Source organism: Melopsittacus undulatus, chromosome 7 (assembly GCF_012275295.1).
Source record: "Melopsittacus undulatus isolate bMelUnd1 chromosome 7, bMelUnd1.mat.Z, whole genome shotgun sequence".
NCBI lineage: Eukaryota > Metazoa > Chordata > Aves > Psittaciformes > Psittaculidae > Melopsittacus > Melopsittacus undulatus.
This window is the reverse complement of record NC_047533.1, coordinates 45,394,621-45,410,411: the sequence shown is the minus strand read 5'-3', so window position 1 is coordinate 45,410,411 and position 15,791 is coordinate 45,394,621. Positions and strand designations below refer to the sequence as shown.

Sequence of the window (15,791 nt, the reverse complement as noted above, 5' to 3'; positions counted from 1 at the left end):
CTGAAATCAGAATGCGCTTAGCTGATATGACAAATTAAAGATCCAATTCAGTGTCACAGCTTGTGACTGTGCCCTCCCCCTCCCCCCTTCTTTTACAAAAATATGCTATAAACTAATTCATGGTAGCTTCATAGATAAAAACAAATCTCACTTTATTTTTTTCTCAAGGGGAAGCTGCAAGACATTTATGGATTCCTATAGTTCCTCAGATAAAGGTAAAGGGAAGGGCTTCCTGTCTGTAGGCACTTCTTCCAGCCGAAGTCAGAATGCAGCAAAGAGAAGCCCTGCGACCTACAGTCACTCTCAGAAGAAACACAAATGTTCAGTTTACTACAGTAAGCAGAAACCAAACACAGTGGCTGGCAGTGCCATTGCAGCTACCGATGAGAAACAAAACCAGATTGCAGAGAACCAAATCTCAGCACCAAAAGAGGACATTTACACTGATGTTGTCAGTGAGAACTGGGTAACTCTCAAATATGCAAATGGCATAAATGTTAACAAGAATTTAACTCTTCCAGAAGACTTTCTGGGTAAAGAAGAAAGTGCACTGAAAAATGCAGTTCTCATTAAAAATACTTCTTCAGAGTGTGATCTGAAGGAAGATCTTCAAACATGTATGTTTCCTAAGGAAACTAACCTTAAAGCTTCAGAAAATCTAGTCGAGCTCAAAGAACAGGAGTTCTGTCCTGTGAAGATGTCCAAGAAGCTACCTGAAAGTCACTTGTCCAGAAATTCACCTCAGCAACAGCCGGAACTGCAAGAAATTTCTAGGAAAAATAGTGGTACTTTTCTTTTTTTTAATTTCTGGCAGTCAAAATTGTTGGGTGAAATCTTCTGTTGCTTTCACTGTAGTGAGGATTTTGTCTCTTGTGTGGGACAAGGAGATGTGTTTCTTATGTTTTCACAATGATTTATCTGTTTACATTCTTAAGGGAACAGCTTGCATTCAAAAGTTGTTTCATAAATCATATATTTGCCTTGGCTTACAGATTTTAAGCTTATGCAGTAGTATGTAAGACAAAAATTGCCTTTGTCAAATACTCAGAAACATCCCAGCTTGTGATTTTCAGGTCCACTGAAAATCTGATGCCTGCTTTTTAGAGTCACGAAGCCAGCACCTCTAGTACTGGGTATTCTTTGATACCCTTTGATAAAACCACCTAAAATAACAAAAAGGGCATTGTGCACTTATATTTTGTAGGAATTTGCAGATTGTCCTTTCTCTTAGTAGCTGCATAGCTGTATTTTTTATCTTGCTTTCGGATGGGTTGTTTTTTCCACCTGTGGAACTAAGCTGCCTGGGAAGTCTTACCTCTTACCTTCACAACTCAGAATTTTAAGAGCAGCTCAAGAGCACCTGGGGAAAATCAAGAGCAGGATAGGAGAATGCATCCTCTGGAAGCTTGGCTTTACTTAGGCACTTAGCAGAGTAGTTGAATACTGAAGGCTGGCATTTGCTGTAACTGTGGCAGTTATTTAGTGAGTGAGGCATCACAGTGGCCCTGCTGTAGTGTGTAGTTGTTACCCTGGGCCTGTTGTTTCCAGTCGTGTTGTTATATGTGAGATACAGCAAGTACAAGTGTGCTGTCTTCAGGTAGAGCTAGAATAATTTCACTCATGCTTACAAAGTATTTTTACATTCTTCTTGTGCTTCTAAGAAAACTGCAGAGTGCTATTCACTCATTGCTTTGAATTAGGAAATCAGATAGAGGGGAGAATAATCTGTAATTATATCTTAACTGTATTTATGTGCACAGGAAAGTACCTTTGAGTTACTCAAAAAGTAACTCAGAAGTACTGTGGAAATCATGGTTGTACATAAAACAATTGAGGATTAGTAGACATTTTCATTGGCAAAACTTCCACCTTGAGGCAGTGTTTCAGAAGTACTTGTATTCAGTGGTAAAGCAGTACAGGTAATCTGATGTGTTGTCTATTGAGCAGTTGTTTTGTGTACTGTCAGGGTTGTGAGTATGTGATTCAAGAAGTTTGGTAGGATAAATGAAGTCTAAAAAGTACTATGCTGCAGTGTTTGTATCTTAGTTTAGTTTCAGACCTGGTTTTGTGCAAACAGACCCTTAAAGATCTCAGATACTCCTGTGTTTGTATGCTGGAGAAGAATAGAGTGTTTTTAGAGCTCTGGCACCCTCCCTTGCTTGATGTTTCCAGTGTCTTACTCATATGGGCTTCTTTTGCAGTCATTGTGACTGCCTGCTGCAGAGAGGAGAAGATGGCTGACTCAGAGCTAGGATGCTGTAGGTGGTTGATAGATAGGAAACCACAAAAAAATGTTTGGGTGAACCTTTACTGTTTGAGGAGACCAGTAAGTGATGGCATTTCTCATGCAGAGCAGACGAGAGTCTCGATAGCAGATCACTGTGGATGTATACCAGATATCTGAGATACCTGAAACAATCAGAGCTGAAGTTAGTTCTGCCCTATCCAGCATTGGCTGTGACTCAACTGGGCAACTCAGCTAGTTGTTGAGGCGGGTTTCCTCTCATTTTCTTCATCTCCTTAGACTTTTTTTACACAAGAATATTTCTTCTTCCTTGCAAGCCTCTCAAGAAAATTAACTTTTAATGTGGAAAGAAAGGATGATTTCTCTGTTTTTATAGTGAATACAGAGGGCACTTCAGAGACATAATGCACCAAATACAGGCTGTTCTTATTTTGATCTACCCATTTTTGAAAGGTCTCCTCCCCACCCAGCTTGCAGGGTTTTTTTCTGTTTATTGGCTTAGTATTCCCTGACTTATCTTACAGATCCATGGCTGGGACCCAAATAGCTCAAATTCAGATGAAATGAGCAGTTCTTGGGTAACTCAGGCATGTGCTAGGAGTGGTGTGCCCATGTTCTTGAATCAGTACAGAGCTACTTTTTGCAACTGCTGTAAGAATTTTTATACATTACTAGCTTTTGGTTTTGAAAGTTTCAGCATCTTCAGCCTAGATGTTGGTCTCCGAGCATTTTGGACAGCAGCACGCTTCTGTTTTTAAGGAAAGGTAGAAGATGCTGTGGTGTTATGACTGGGAGCCTATTCTCTTCCCAAGTAAACTGATGTTACTGTTGTAATTGTAGGGATTAGCCAGCAAGTGCCTCTCAGGAATGAAACAGAAAACTGTGAGACTTTAAAAAAGCAGATCAACCTAAAGCCTTCCACAGAGAAAAAGATGAATAAGGGACCTAAAGAAGAGACTCCGTGCTGCGGAAAAGAGATTACTTCTTCTGAGGTTTGTGTTGTGATCTTTCTGCTTTCCAAATTTAAAACGGTCTTTTTATTGTTTATTTATATATGCATAAACATACAGGTATGTATGTGCATATAGGGATTATTACCTATTCACAGATCAGAAACACTGTAAATCAGATGAATAAGGAAGTATGCAGATGTGCTGTCCACATCCACTGCATATCAATGCCACAAACTGTACATTTATTGCAGGCAGAGTAAAACACTTAAAGAACTTCATCAGGTAGTTGGTAAACCCAAGAATTTGATTTATATTTGTGTCCTATCTACTGCAAAGGAATCTCATAGCAAAAAGGTGTAAGGAGCAATTGCTTACTGTGCTTTGAGGAATATATATCAGAAGAGACAGGGTCTGGTCTTGTTTTGGGAACTGTTGTTGGAAACTTCTTTCCATGTGTGGCTGATGGAGCTCAGTTTGTTTCTTGCATTTTTTAAAATCACTGTTATTTGTTGGTTAACTTACCCCATAATTTCCTCAGTTATAATTCAAATGAATACCCCAACCCCCTCCCACCTCCCAGCTGCTGAGGAAAGGGAGGATTTATTGCTGCTGAACTTGCACACAGACTGATCATAAATCTGGCAGATGTGTTTTGTTTTTAGCGCATTGGGAATTTTATTGACTGCTTTTCTTTTTCTACCCCCACTTTATTTCCCTGGAAGTCAGAGCTAGATGCTATGAGGGGGAAAATGCTAACATTGGGAATTCAGATATTTCTCTCTCATCATCTGCTGGTGTCTTGAAGGACAGAGTCTTGGAAAGGCTGGTCAAATTGATGGTGCTGGAAAGAGGATGTGCTGTGGAAAGGCACTAAATCATGAAGTAACTATGCATTTGGGTCTGGTTGTTTTGTCCAGAGAAATTTAGCTAGAAAAATCCAGTGGAGTTCATTTACTGAGTTTACTTCATTTTATAATGTATGTATTTTCTTGGCTCATATTTTTACCTTTAGCAAGAAGATGTGTATAGGAAGAAGAAACCTCAGGAGAAGAAGGAAGGAAACTTACCAAATATGAATTGGAATAGAAATAGAACATCTAGGAAAAATAAGAAAAAGAATGTTAATATATCTACAAGGTATGTATTGCCTCACCAAGTCATGAAGAAATCCAGAGTTGCTGTAATGTTTCCGTAGGTTTTGCATAGTACATTTGGCAGGATTGCTTTATCTGTTTAAATAAACACAATTTAATCCTGGCCTGAGACTTTATTTTTAAGAATGTGCAGTACTAAGTATCACAAAAAAAAAATTCCATTTGTAAACCTGCATGTATATAGGCACACCCCGTTCTGTATAGCTGTGGTTGCTCTGTGTTACAGTCTGGAATTTGGAATTCCGTTGTGTATTGTGTGAATAAAATCTAGTCCTGTATTCTGTTCAGTGAAGAAAGGAAGACAAGATTGTTGAAATGGTCCCACCTTCAGGAGAATCATCTGCTGTGTTGAGTAACTGAGGCAATGTTGTCTTCTAGTAGTTCTGGAAGATGAAGAGAAATATGTAGAAAGAGACAGTGGCTTGCATTTTTGCCATAATGATTACAAATGTTACAGCATCACTAGGCTCAGAAGAATGTTGAGAGCACCTTGGGTAGTTACTTTTGGTTTCCTCTTAAGGGTTGTTCAAATGCATTTCTAATGTAAGTTGTAAACTACTTTTAATATTTTTTAATGTATTTTAAATTATTTGGATTATTGTTAAAGATACCAGTTATAAGCTGCTGCTTAAATAGAAACACTCAGGAGGAGAAAATCTTCCTCCTTCCCTTCCCCCAGCCCTTTGACTTAGGTCATGATCCTACAAAGCCTTTATGGACTTAATTTTTATTGCAAGTGGTCCTGTTGAGGTCAGTGGACTTAACAAGGAGATTGTACATCTGCAGGGGCTGTTATAATTCATTATAAACAAATTACTATTCATTGTGTGGGAAGTCAGCGTGTGTAAATCTTTGTAGGATGCACACCTTTGTAGCTAGGAAGGATTAAAAGAAAATGGAGGAGAAATACTAAAATTCTGCTCCTTGAACTGATTCAGCAGTTACTGTTCTCTGAGTTAACATGTAACCATTCCCTTCTCATAGAAACTCGACAGATGGCTTTTATTAATTTCTCCTTAATACTCTCTGACTAAGATAATGGGTCCAGATATTTCGGTCTTACTAGCAAAAACTCGAGATTACTTCAGGTGGTGATTTTACTCTAGTTATAGTTACGCCAGTGAAATAGACATAGGGCACATTTTTCTGTGTATCTAGGTCTTCGTGCAGTGCTAGACTGTACTTATCACTGTAAATCTGATTGGTTTCTGCAAGTGCACTAGAGAATGGAGTTAAACGTACATACATTGTTTTGCTTACCTCCCTGAGAAGTAGTAGTCTGTGTGGTGGGATAGAGTACTTTGGGAAAGGTTTTTTAGGTTTCTGTAAAGGTGGGAATTAAGACTCCTGAACCTATTCTTTGCCCCGTATGCTGCCTCAATGGTCGTGTAAGTTGAAGTGTTTAATGCCTGAAAAGGAAAAATGCAGCAGAAATCTGAAGTGCAAACATGTTTCTTTGGGTGTGGTTGTATTAGGGTCCCTGAGCAGAATGAGTTGAAGCATATGTGCAGTGAATTTGAAAGGCCGGATCTGAGAGCGAATATTGGAATAAGAGCCTGGTGTCCTCAGGGTAACGGGGAAAACTGTAAAGTGGACCAAAAGCCTGGGAGCCTGTCAATACAGGGAGAAACAGGTATGCAGTCTTAATTGTCTTAAATGGGGGAGGGGGGGGGAACATAATGTGGTTTTTGTGGCAGTAGGGCTGTATTCCTTCCTTGAGAGACTTGGGCTTCTCTCCCTTTCTAAACTTGACATGAAGATGGCAGGACTGGCATGATGCAGTGCCTGAAATAATACTTGCTGGTTTCTGAGGGGTTCGGCGTGCTTTGTCTATGCAGTTGGTTTGTGGTGAAAATAAGAAGAGGAGTCAGTTTAAAGTTGTAATCCATCAGTCCCAGCTGAAGGACTGACACTCTGCTTGTGTGTTCAAATTAAAGCTGGTATTAACTGAAGCGGATGTATTGTGAGAGGCACCTTCAGAATAGGCAGGTCATTTTTAAAACCCACCTCTAGTGTGGATACCTGCTTCCTTCCTTTCTGTCAAGATGCTAAGCATCTGTTTTCCTTGGCTTTAGCGAAGAGGAGGGCTGAAGAATCTATCAATGTTTATAGGATTGTCCTTTGCCTCCCTGATGAGATAATAAGAAAGGAGAATCTATTGCTTGTGAATTCATTACTCGCAATATTTGTCCGTGCTTTCAGTATGCATGTTCCTACCACAAGGATGTGTCTCATATTTAAAATATAAACTATGTATTTCAAAGAACAGTATGGGCTTTTTATTTCAAACCAATGCCTCTAATTGCACTGTGTCCTCACTTGCATCATTTTACTGGGGATGTTGTGTAGGTTAAAAGCTCTGTGGTAGGGGCTTATGCATTTATCTTGAGGCTATCAGTAAATACTATTTTCTGTTCTATTATCAGTAAATTCAGAGAAGCCATGTAAATTCATCTTTCAGATAATTTTTTACTGAATCTTCAGCTGAAAGGTTTTTTTTTTAATGTTTTGTATCTTTGGGTTTTTTTACAACTTCTTTAGAAAGTTTTTATCAGCGGTCCAAAAAGAAGTGTTTGGAGAAGTTTTGCTCTGATTCAAGCTCGGATTGTGGAAGTTCATCAGGAAGCGTTCGTGCCAGTCGTGGGAGCTGGGGTAGCTGGAGCAGTACCAGCAGTTCAGATGGAGATAAAAAGCCTATGATTACTGCCAGGCATTTTCTTCCATCCAGTAAGTTCTGCAAATATCACCTCTGCACAGTACTGGGCAGAGTATTAGCCTTCCTTCTGAATGGAAAGAGGTATTGTGACATGGGACATGTAAACTGCCTTCTGTAGGGCACCTCTCAAACATGGAGAGAGATATCAAGAACTCATTACTTGGAAAAAAGTACCACAAGTTTTGTGAGGATAAAGATGAGCTGTCAGGTTACAGAGAAAGTGTCAGGCTGCTCACTTGCTCAATTTATTTTCATGGAAAGATGGAAGAACTGAGAGTAACTAGTCAAAGCAATTTCTTCCTTTGTATTTCTGTTATATCACATTATTCTTTGAAAAATATTACAGCTAAGAAATCCACAAATGAGGAATGTGTGAAAACAGTCCAGATCTGAGGATGTTAGGATTACATAGCTGTATTTGAGGCATAAATAGCCGGGATACTCGAGCCACTTGACTAATACATGAAATGGGAACTGTGGTTCTTTACTACAGTTTTTTGAGTACCTGAATATCATTTAAGTAGTTGAAAGCCTAAGCCCTGTCATTGCCATCACTATCCAGACTGACATGGCACTAGAATTGAATTTTAAAGAAAGTAAGCCCAGCTTACCTGAAAAAAGACATTCTGAATAATTAAAAAATATTCACGTACTTATATGTGTATTTGTGTAAAACTTTAAATTAACAAAGATAGTATGTGATGTATCTAAACCTCCAATCTAATAGATAGTGAATTGTGCATACCTGACTTTTCTGTTTGTTCAAATTGTGATGCCCCTTAAGAAAATAAGTGATTTCAAATTCAGAATTGATTTGGTAGTCACAAAGAACCTCTCCATTAAGAGTTTGATAATCACTTATAAAATATGTTTAAGACCATGTGGACATGGATAGCATGCTTTGAAATTAATGCAGTTAGTGATACTCTGGTGTGAGAGAAAACTTGATAAATGCCATTGATGATTCTATTTCTGTGTACAGTATATTCTGTGCATACTCTTTTTTTAGGATCTTTGATTTTCACAGTCATTCTTTTCTTTAGGAGAGAATATTTCACAAAATGATTTTCCATCTGAAACTCCTATCACTTTAAATCTGTCTCATAACATCTGCAATACCAGGTAAAAAAAATGAATCTACACCTGTAAGGCATTAAAGAAACACCACCAACTTGAAATCCTGTCTCAGTTTGAGAAATTATACCTACCTGTTCTATTGTCATTTTTTGTGATCATCTAATTGTACTTACTGGTTAGAAGAAAAAGAATCTTCTTCAGTACATGAAAAGAGATATGCAAAGTGTATTATGCTGGGAGAATACAATAAGTGCTTCCAACTGTATATAAAATCGGGAAAAAAAGGAAAGTGTTTTTCCCCTCTCACTTTTTTTAGAGCTTAAGAACTTACTACATTTCCATTACCACTTTGTTATATTAAAGTAATACCAGTTAAAAAAAAAAGTGGGAATGAGACTTTCAAGTTGATGCTGTTCTTTTAATGGGAATAATGTTCTCCTAGGATATACAGCATGAAAATTGATTCCCCCTCCCCCACATTCCTTTCTACCTTTTTACTGTAGTAGTGATAGCATTTACAATTTTTACTGTGAGCCCTCATTTCACTTCTCATTCATAACTCTCTTTTTTCTAGCAGAAATAAGTTAATCCCCTGAGATTCTGGTGCTTGCAAATGTTCCCTTTCCATTCATTTTGACTAGTTCCTTTGATGGGTTTTGACAAATATGAAATTGATATTTATGTGCACTTATGTATCTTCATGGACATAAAAGTAAACTTCCCTGAAAGTTGTTGGGAGCATTGAAACATGAGAGATCCTACTCATCTTCCAGTTTTAGAGAAGAGCTGTTGAATTAATTTGCAATAGGTTGATACTTGGATAATAGAAATTGGGTAATTAAAATGTATTAATCTTGCTCATTTTGCATGTGTTTTAATTGAGAAAAAAATACTTTTATAAAATTGCCCAGTGGTAATTCAAAATATGAAAAATCAGGAAAGTGGGAAAGCAATAGCAATCATGATGTTCATTAGAATATTTTTTACATCTCTGTATATTTCATTCAATATACTTTGGATTATGAAACATAAATGTCTAGACTTAAGAAATTAAATTTGCTTTTCTTCCAGCAGAGACATGAACAGCATCCCTCAGTATCCTGAAACCTTATGTCCCAATTTCACTGACATAGCTGCAGATCCTGACAAAAATAAAGGTCAGTTACTTTTACTAACAACTGAAGCTGGTTTTTGCACGCTTTGTCATGCAGTTTTATTGATGTTGCTAATAATACTTCCATACACCAACTTGGTAGACATGTTGTTATTAGAACTTGACTTCTAAACCAGTTAAGAGCAAAGTTGGCTTAGCTAAATGAATGCTTATAACTTTGATTTTTTTTTTTTTTTTGCTGGATCTACTCTATATTAATAATAGCAACAACTAGGTTGGAAAAGACCTTTAAGGTCAAATCCAGCCATTACCCCAGGACTGCCAAGACCACCACTAAACCATATCACTGAGGGCCTCATCTACATGTTTTTTTTAACACTTCCAGGGGTGGTGATACCACTACTGCCATGGGCAGCCTGTTCTAATATCTGATTACCCTCTCTGTGAAGAAATTTTCCTAATATCCAGTCTAAACCTCCGCTGATGCAGCTTGAGGCTGTTACCTGTTGTCCTATCGCTTGTTACTTGGGAGGAGATGACATTTGGGTTTCAACTTGTTTTAGGTATTTTTGGGGGTTTTGTTCATCCTCATGCTTTGCAAGATTTATGTCCAAAAGTAACGTGGTTGGAAGATGAAGAGCACTGGTTGTTGTGTTAAAATGAAGCCAGGCATCAAATCAAATATGACCTTTTGTCTCTAAATTTAGTCAGTTGGGACTTGGTGTCTTTGAAAGCAGTAATGAATGAAGCTGGGTTGGGCTGTTGAAGCTCTCTGAGTTTTTATTGTTTGTATCTCTAAGGGAAGTAACACTATCTTGTTGAGTGGGATTCATAAAAGCATCAGGCATGGTGAGGTGGAGTTTGAAAGATGGTTAGGACACATGGTTCTTTCAGGCAATTTCACAGGCTTGCCTGTGACTGTCCATTCTGCTGTAGGTTTAACCTGAATCTTGTAGGTCACAAATGCTGATTAAACTTTTCCCATGGTAGCAATATCCATAATATCTATCATGTGAAATAATGAAGTAGAACCAACTTTGCAACTCTTTTCTTGTGGAGACTGCTAATTTTGAATTATTCTTTTCTCCATCTGCCGGTTCTCCCAGGATTGATAGAAACCAAGTATCTGTGGGCAGTCAGAGGACTTAGTCCATAGAGAGCAGCACAATGAAAATCTGCCCTAGGGGCTAAATACAGCCATAAGGAGTTCACAAATTGTTTGGTCATGAATAGCTCTAGTCCATTAAGAATGGACCCTGTTAGTCTTGGGTAGACTTCAGAGATGGTTACTGACTCATGAGTGAGAGAGAGGCTGGTATCCCTGCTGTCTTTCCTGCTGTGAGGAAGGGTGCTGCCTTAATGCTGGTGGCTGATGAATTAAGGGCAGTCTGTAGGAATTTCTTGCCCTGTTTTGTTGAATTTCTGCTTCTCAGTTCAAGTCTTTTTATGTATATATATTTTAATACATAGAAATGTTGAGATTTGTTTAAAGATGGACATTCATCACAAAATAATAAATTGGTTGCTAACTGGATTTTATTTTAGTCTAACATACAATCCTTATTTATGGATCTGAGAATAAAGTGGCATTGTGATACTTGGAGTTTGTGGAGCCTCCTGCCTATTGTTCTGCATTTCATTCCCTTTTTCCTTTTTAGGTCTTTATCCAACAGGAGACTTGTGGCCTGCCCAGCCAGTCTGCCTGACAAACAGTTTAAACTACAACCTTGAGAATAATATACCATGCATGATCCAAGAAACCCCCTCTGTCCACAACAGGCAAGTTATGTTTCATGTGAACATACAGAGGACTGCACTTGCACTTGAGCTTATCTTACAATATCTGAAAAGCAGATGATAGTTAAATTCTTGCTTCCATTTCAATCTCAGTTCTAGTTGTTTATGCTCTTCCATTAGTAAATTGGGATTAATTTTGCTGACAAAGGTGTTTCTGCTCCTACACAGATATCCAGGAATTTCTTTCAGATTTAATACTCTTTGGAAAGTTTTTAATTTCTTCCACTTCTGTTGCCCAGCCAGGCAGAGGACCTGGCTTTTACATTCATTGCCCTCTTGCTAAATACATGGCTTCTGCATATCATGGGGTCTGTTATGCAGTGTTAAATGGCATGAACCGACATTGTTAGATAAAGACAAATAATCCAGTGTGGTGTAAGGATGCAAGCTAATCTTACTATTTCAGGCTCTGTGGAGATTTGTGTTGATCTTCCTGTAGTAATGAACTTGTGTAGTTCTTGTACTTTAGACTCTCCACGCTGCAAATTTTACTAATGAAAGATGCACCACAAACTAGAGAGAAGAAATACTCTTCCACCACATAGCAGTGAATTAGAGCCAGTTCTTCAGGTCAGATCCTGTCATCCAAAATGACACAGTGGTAACGTGGAAATCCCCTAGTGAAAGTCTTGTGATCCCAATCAACCTGCTGACCTCAATTCTGACTATCGTGTCAACAAACTGCAACTCTAGTGACTGGGAGCAGTGGCCAGCAATCTGTCCGACTCTGGAATCAGATGAAATACGTGTGATTTGTGGCAGATTATGTATTATACTAATTTGCTTTCATACGCCTATCTCAATTTGGACTTTATATGCAAAAAATACATATAATTCTTTATTCATACGTAGTAGTGGTAACTTGCAATAGCTTCTTGCCCGAATAGTAAAATTGAATTAGTACAACTTGAACTGAAATACTGTCTTCATATGCCTACCTTGTCCAGACTGTATCCAGGCTTGGACTTCTCCAAGCTTTCTGCATAGCAGGGCTTGTTTCACTATTGACATATCTTCAAGAATTACTTTTGAAAATTCTTCCTGAGATTCTGAAATTATTCTAATTAAAACAAGTACAGTCCCTAGAAATCAATATGTAGTTTAGAAAACATGCTGTTTAACAGGACTTTAATGTGTGTGGTAGGGAAACTAGAAATCTCCTTTGTAATTGCTATTCTCCAGCATGAGAATGGGTTACCTTTTACCTCACATTACATTATTTCACTTCATATCTACCATTTCCATGGTTGTGGGAAAGAAGTACAATTATTTTCTTTTTACAGAGGAAGAAGTTGAAGCCATTTAGGTGTTGCAGGACTCTGGGAGCTGTCATTACATGTTGTTCATCCTCCCACAGGGAAAAGAGCTCACTGAGAGAATCGTTGCGATTACAGAGTGTGTCAGAGTGGATACTGGCAGAGTTGGCAAGCAGAATGTGAAAATCCTCATCACCAGTTGCAGTCATTTTGCATCCAACAGCTTTATGCTAAATAAGTATTTCTAAACAGTTTTCAGAAGTTCTGCAAATTGTTTCTGACAGCAGATTTTTCTTTTTTCTGGGACAGCTTCATCGACTGGAATGCAGCTTGCGACAGCCAGTTTTCCAACATGTATTGTCCACTAGAGATGAATGAATATGGTGCTTTCCCAGAAGGTAAGTTGAAATAATGCTTATGAATTATCAATGGGCATGATGTTTTTTCCTCTCACCTTTTGTAGAGCAAAAGGCTGAGCTTGTCTATAAACATCTGGGTGTTGATTGCTTAAGTGGGCTTTATGGTTTCCAGCTGACTGGGTGCTGTGTAGTAATAAACAATGTCTGCATGTGGTGGATGAGAAGACTGTTTTTTGTATGGAGTTATTAATCCTGCAAAGCCAGTATACAGGGCTCTGAGAGGGAATAGAGAAAAAATTTCGTGACTACAGCATTACACAAATCTTTTTGCATAATTTTCTTTGTTTCCCCTCTGGTAGGCTTCTGCCTTCAAGTGTGTGAAACAGAAAGCCTCTTGTGACCAATTACCTTTCCAGGCTAGAATTTCTTGGCTTGGGGAGCACACACTGGCAGCAACCTAGAATTCTTTAGCATTACCTAAACAATAATTAAAGGTCAGGCTACAGTATCGCAGGCAGCACGATGATCCCTCAGGTGCTTAGAGCTGAGGCATGTTGGCAGTGAAGCCTGGGTAGGCTCTGCCATGTGAGTTCTGTTGCTAATAAAGACTCTGCTCTCCAGTAGAGAGATTGCCAGCCCTTTATCCTGTCCTGGTAACAAACTAGCAGTTTGTTAGTGGGTCGCTAATACAGAGTGGTAGTCCTGTTAACAGAAATTGTTATGCTTTGCTGCTGTGCTGCCCTGAAAAGCTGCCTGAAGTCACTGAAGGCTTAAGCTGGTTCCAGCCTGGCTCACTCCAAGAAGATTCAATGCTTCTCTGCTGAAATGTTAAGTTTATATTATAAAAGTCTTACTTTGCCTTCCTGCTTTTATAAACTGCAGAAAACATGAACTACCCCAGTGGCTTCCCAGGTACTGCAGCGGTGCAGAATACAGCCTTCATTGACCAGAACTGTCCCTCCACCTGGAATGCACCTCCCAACATGCCACCCACCTGGGAGCCCACCAGTTATGTCAGCTCCACGGTGAGTGCTGTCCTTGCAAGGCTCTGCCTTTGTGCACCTCTCCAGAGCCTTCCCAGTGCATTCCTGTCTTTTCTGCCTGTAGCTTGCTCATTCTTCATGAATCCTTTAGCCTGATGTATGTATGTGATGCTGGCATTGGTGGCCTGGCTTTTTCCCAGCTGTTGGTCAAAGTTGTTACTGGACCATGTCTGTGAAATTTTAAGACAGATCCTCTTGCCTGAAAATTGACTAAAATCATCTTGCATATGGAAAAAATGCTTTGCACTTACATAATCTATTGAGACTTTCCTATCAAAATCAACCTTTCGAGATGAGGGTAAAACACAAAAAGTGCTGACAGCAAATCTCCAGAGAGATTTGGAAATTGTAGAGCTGAATGGACAGCTGCTCTCAGTGACTTTGACAGGCTTTTTTTGCTAGGAAATCCAAGTGATTTAACCTGGAGTTGTGCAGATTTCCGAGTGCTGACTTTGACCTGTTGTGCTCCAGACTAGCCATGCTTATGTCAACCCATAGTGCAATGTAGTGACTTTGGTTCAAGGTGGTCTTTAATTGTAACCACCTTCTTTTCTGCTCATATTTCAAAATAGTCTGTTTTAGATTTTTTTTATTTACAGTAGATTTATTTTGACTAAAACTAACCAAATCAAGAAATGTTTCCAACTGCAAAAGTGAAAATTCTGAGTGTTAAAAAGTGGCAAAACCGGTAGAAGAGTGTTTGGTAACATACACGTGGCTTTATTTCATATTTTATTCAGGAACGCCAGGAAACACAGAAGGTAAAGATTGGAAAATACATTAGATAATTCAGTTCATTTCCCTGGCGAGCTTTTCCCCACAATACATTTCAGTGTTTCATTCAGTTTTAAAAGTCCCAAGACTTCCATGACCTTCTCCAAGAGGACTTCCTCACAGCCTAGCACATCTTGCCCTCCAGGAAGTTCTTTATAAGCTTTTGAAATTTTCTAGCTAAATTCCCTAGCTCCCAATTACAGTCTGTTTTCCACAGTGAATACCCCTCTCTGCTCCCACCATGCAGGCTTTCAGTACTGACACATACTTCAACCTTTTTCTTGTCATTTCTTAGGCATCCTTCACTTTTAACTCTCAAAACACGTGTGGTGCAGTTTGCATCTTCCATTTCTCCCATATTTTTCATAACAGCCTGACCAGAACTGAATATTGTATTCCTGTTACAGTAATATCAATGCCATGCAGGGAGGAGCTCATATGGCTTCAGTTAGCAAAGTGCCTTTACACACACACACTAATGCTGTTGTAATATTTTCTGCAAACGTACTGCTTTGTAAACTTGTGCAGTTTTCTACTTGTGTGTTTCCCAAGTTCTCTGTGTAGGTTCAGCTTCCTCCCACTCAGTACTACATGTCCACATTTTCTTCCAGCTGGTCCATTTTGCAGTTTCCCATGATGATTTTATTTTGCCCTACAGCCCTACCTCTCAAGCACCCGAAGCTTGTCTCCCATGTCTGGACTTTTTGGTTCCATCTGGGCACCTCAGAGTGATGTTTATGAAAGCTGCTGCCCCGTCAGTGCCACGACCCAGCACTCGACCCACGTGGAGAACCAGGCAGTTATGTGTAAGCAGGAATACTATCCAAGGTTTAACCCTTTCCGTGCCTACATGAACTTGGACATATGGACTACAGCAGCCAATCGAAATGCAAATTTCCCACTTTCGAGGGACTCGGGTTACTGTGGAAACGTGTGAAAGGAATTTGAGTTTAAAATGTGAATAAAGATGCTTGCAATTTTGATTGCTAGAGTAAGCTGGTTGTTGAATAGATTACAATGTTGGTGGATATTTTGGCACTTTTATATTGAAAATAAATTTTTTTTACTGAAGTCTGAGCATTCAGTGCATTTTACAAAGCAAAGCGTATTCAAGACGCTGTTATTGTCAGGTGAAGGCTATAAATTTAAAACTCAATTTTTTTTCAAGGATAAGGATGCTGCTAGGTTCTTTAAAGCATCCATTAACCTGTACTGCACATGTTTCTTCTGAAGTTTATGTTCTGTGTTATAAATTAGGAGTGCTTTAGGATTTGCAGGTACAAACTTACACCTGTAAGCAATC

At 38.9% G+C, this 15,791-nt stretch overlaps 1 protein-coding gene across 8 annotated transcripts in view; it reads left to right on the top strand.

The window, feature by feature from the left end:
- Window positions 1–15,559, top strand: part of TMEM131L (transmembrane 131 like) — an 81,813-nt gene extending 66,254 nt beyond the window's left edge. For 5 of the 8 annotated variants that reach the window (XM_034064620.1, XM_034064619.1, XM_034064617.1 and 2 more), the window contains 11 exons: window positions 169–785; window positions 3,086–3,237; window positions 4,211–4,335; window positions 5,828–5,985; window positions 6,894–7,079; window positions 8,112–8,190; window positions 9,217–9,302; window positions 10,918–11,038; window positions 12,622–12,710; window positions 13,554–13,696; window positions 15,147–15,559. In XM_034064620.1, the coding sequence (XP_033920511.1) occupies window positions 169–785; window positions 3,086–3,237; window positions 4,211–4,335; window positions 5,828–5,985; window positions 6,894–7,079; window positions 8,112–8,190; window positions 9,217–9,302; window positions 10,918–11,038; window positions 12,622–12,710; window positions 13,554–13,696; window positions 15,147–15,425 (2,035 nt within the window). In that variant the 3' untranslated portion in view covers window positions 15,426–15,559. The remainder of the gene's footprint in view (window positions 1–168; window positions 786–3,085; window positions 3,238–4,210; window positions 4,336–5,827; window positions 5,986–6,893; window positions 7,080–8,111; window positions 8,191–9,216; window positions 9,303–10,917; window positions 11,039–12,621; window positions 12,711–13,553; window positions 13,697–15,146) is intronic. The other 3 variants (XM_034064621.1, XM_034064622.1, XM_034064618.1) reach the window with 1 other exon arrangement.
- The last annotated feature ends 232 nt before the right edge of the window (window positions 15,560–15,791 follow it).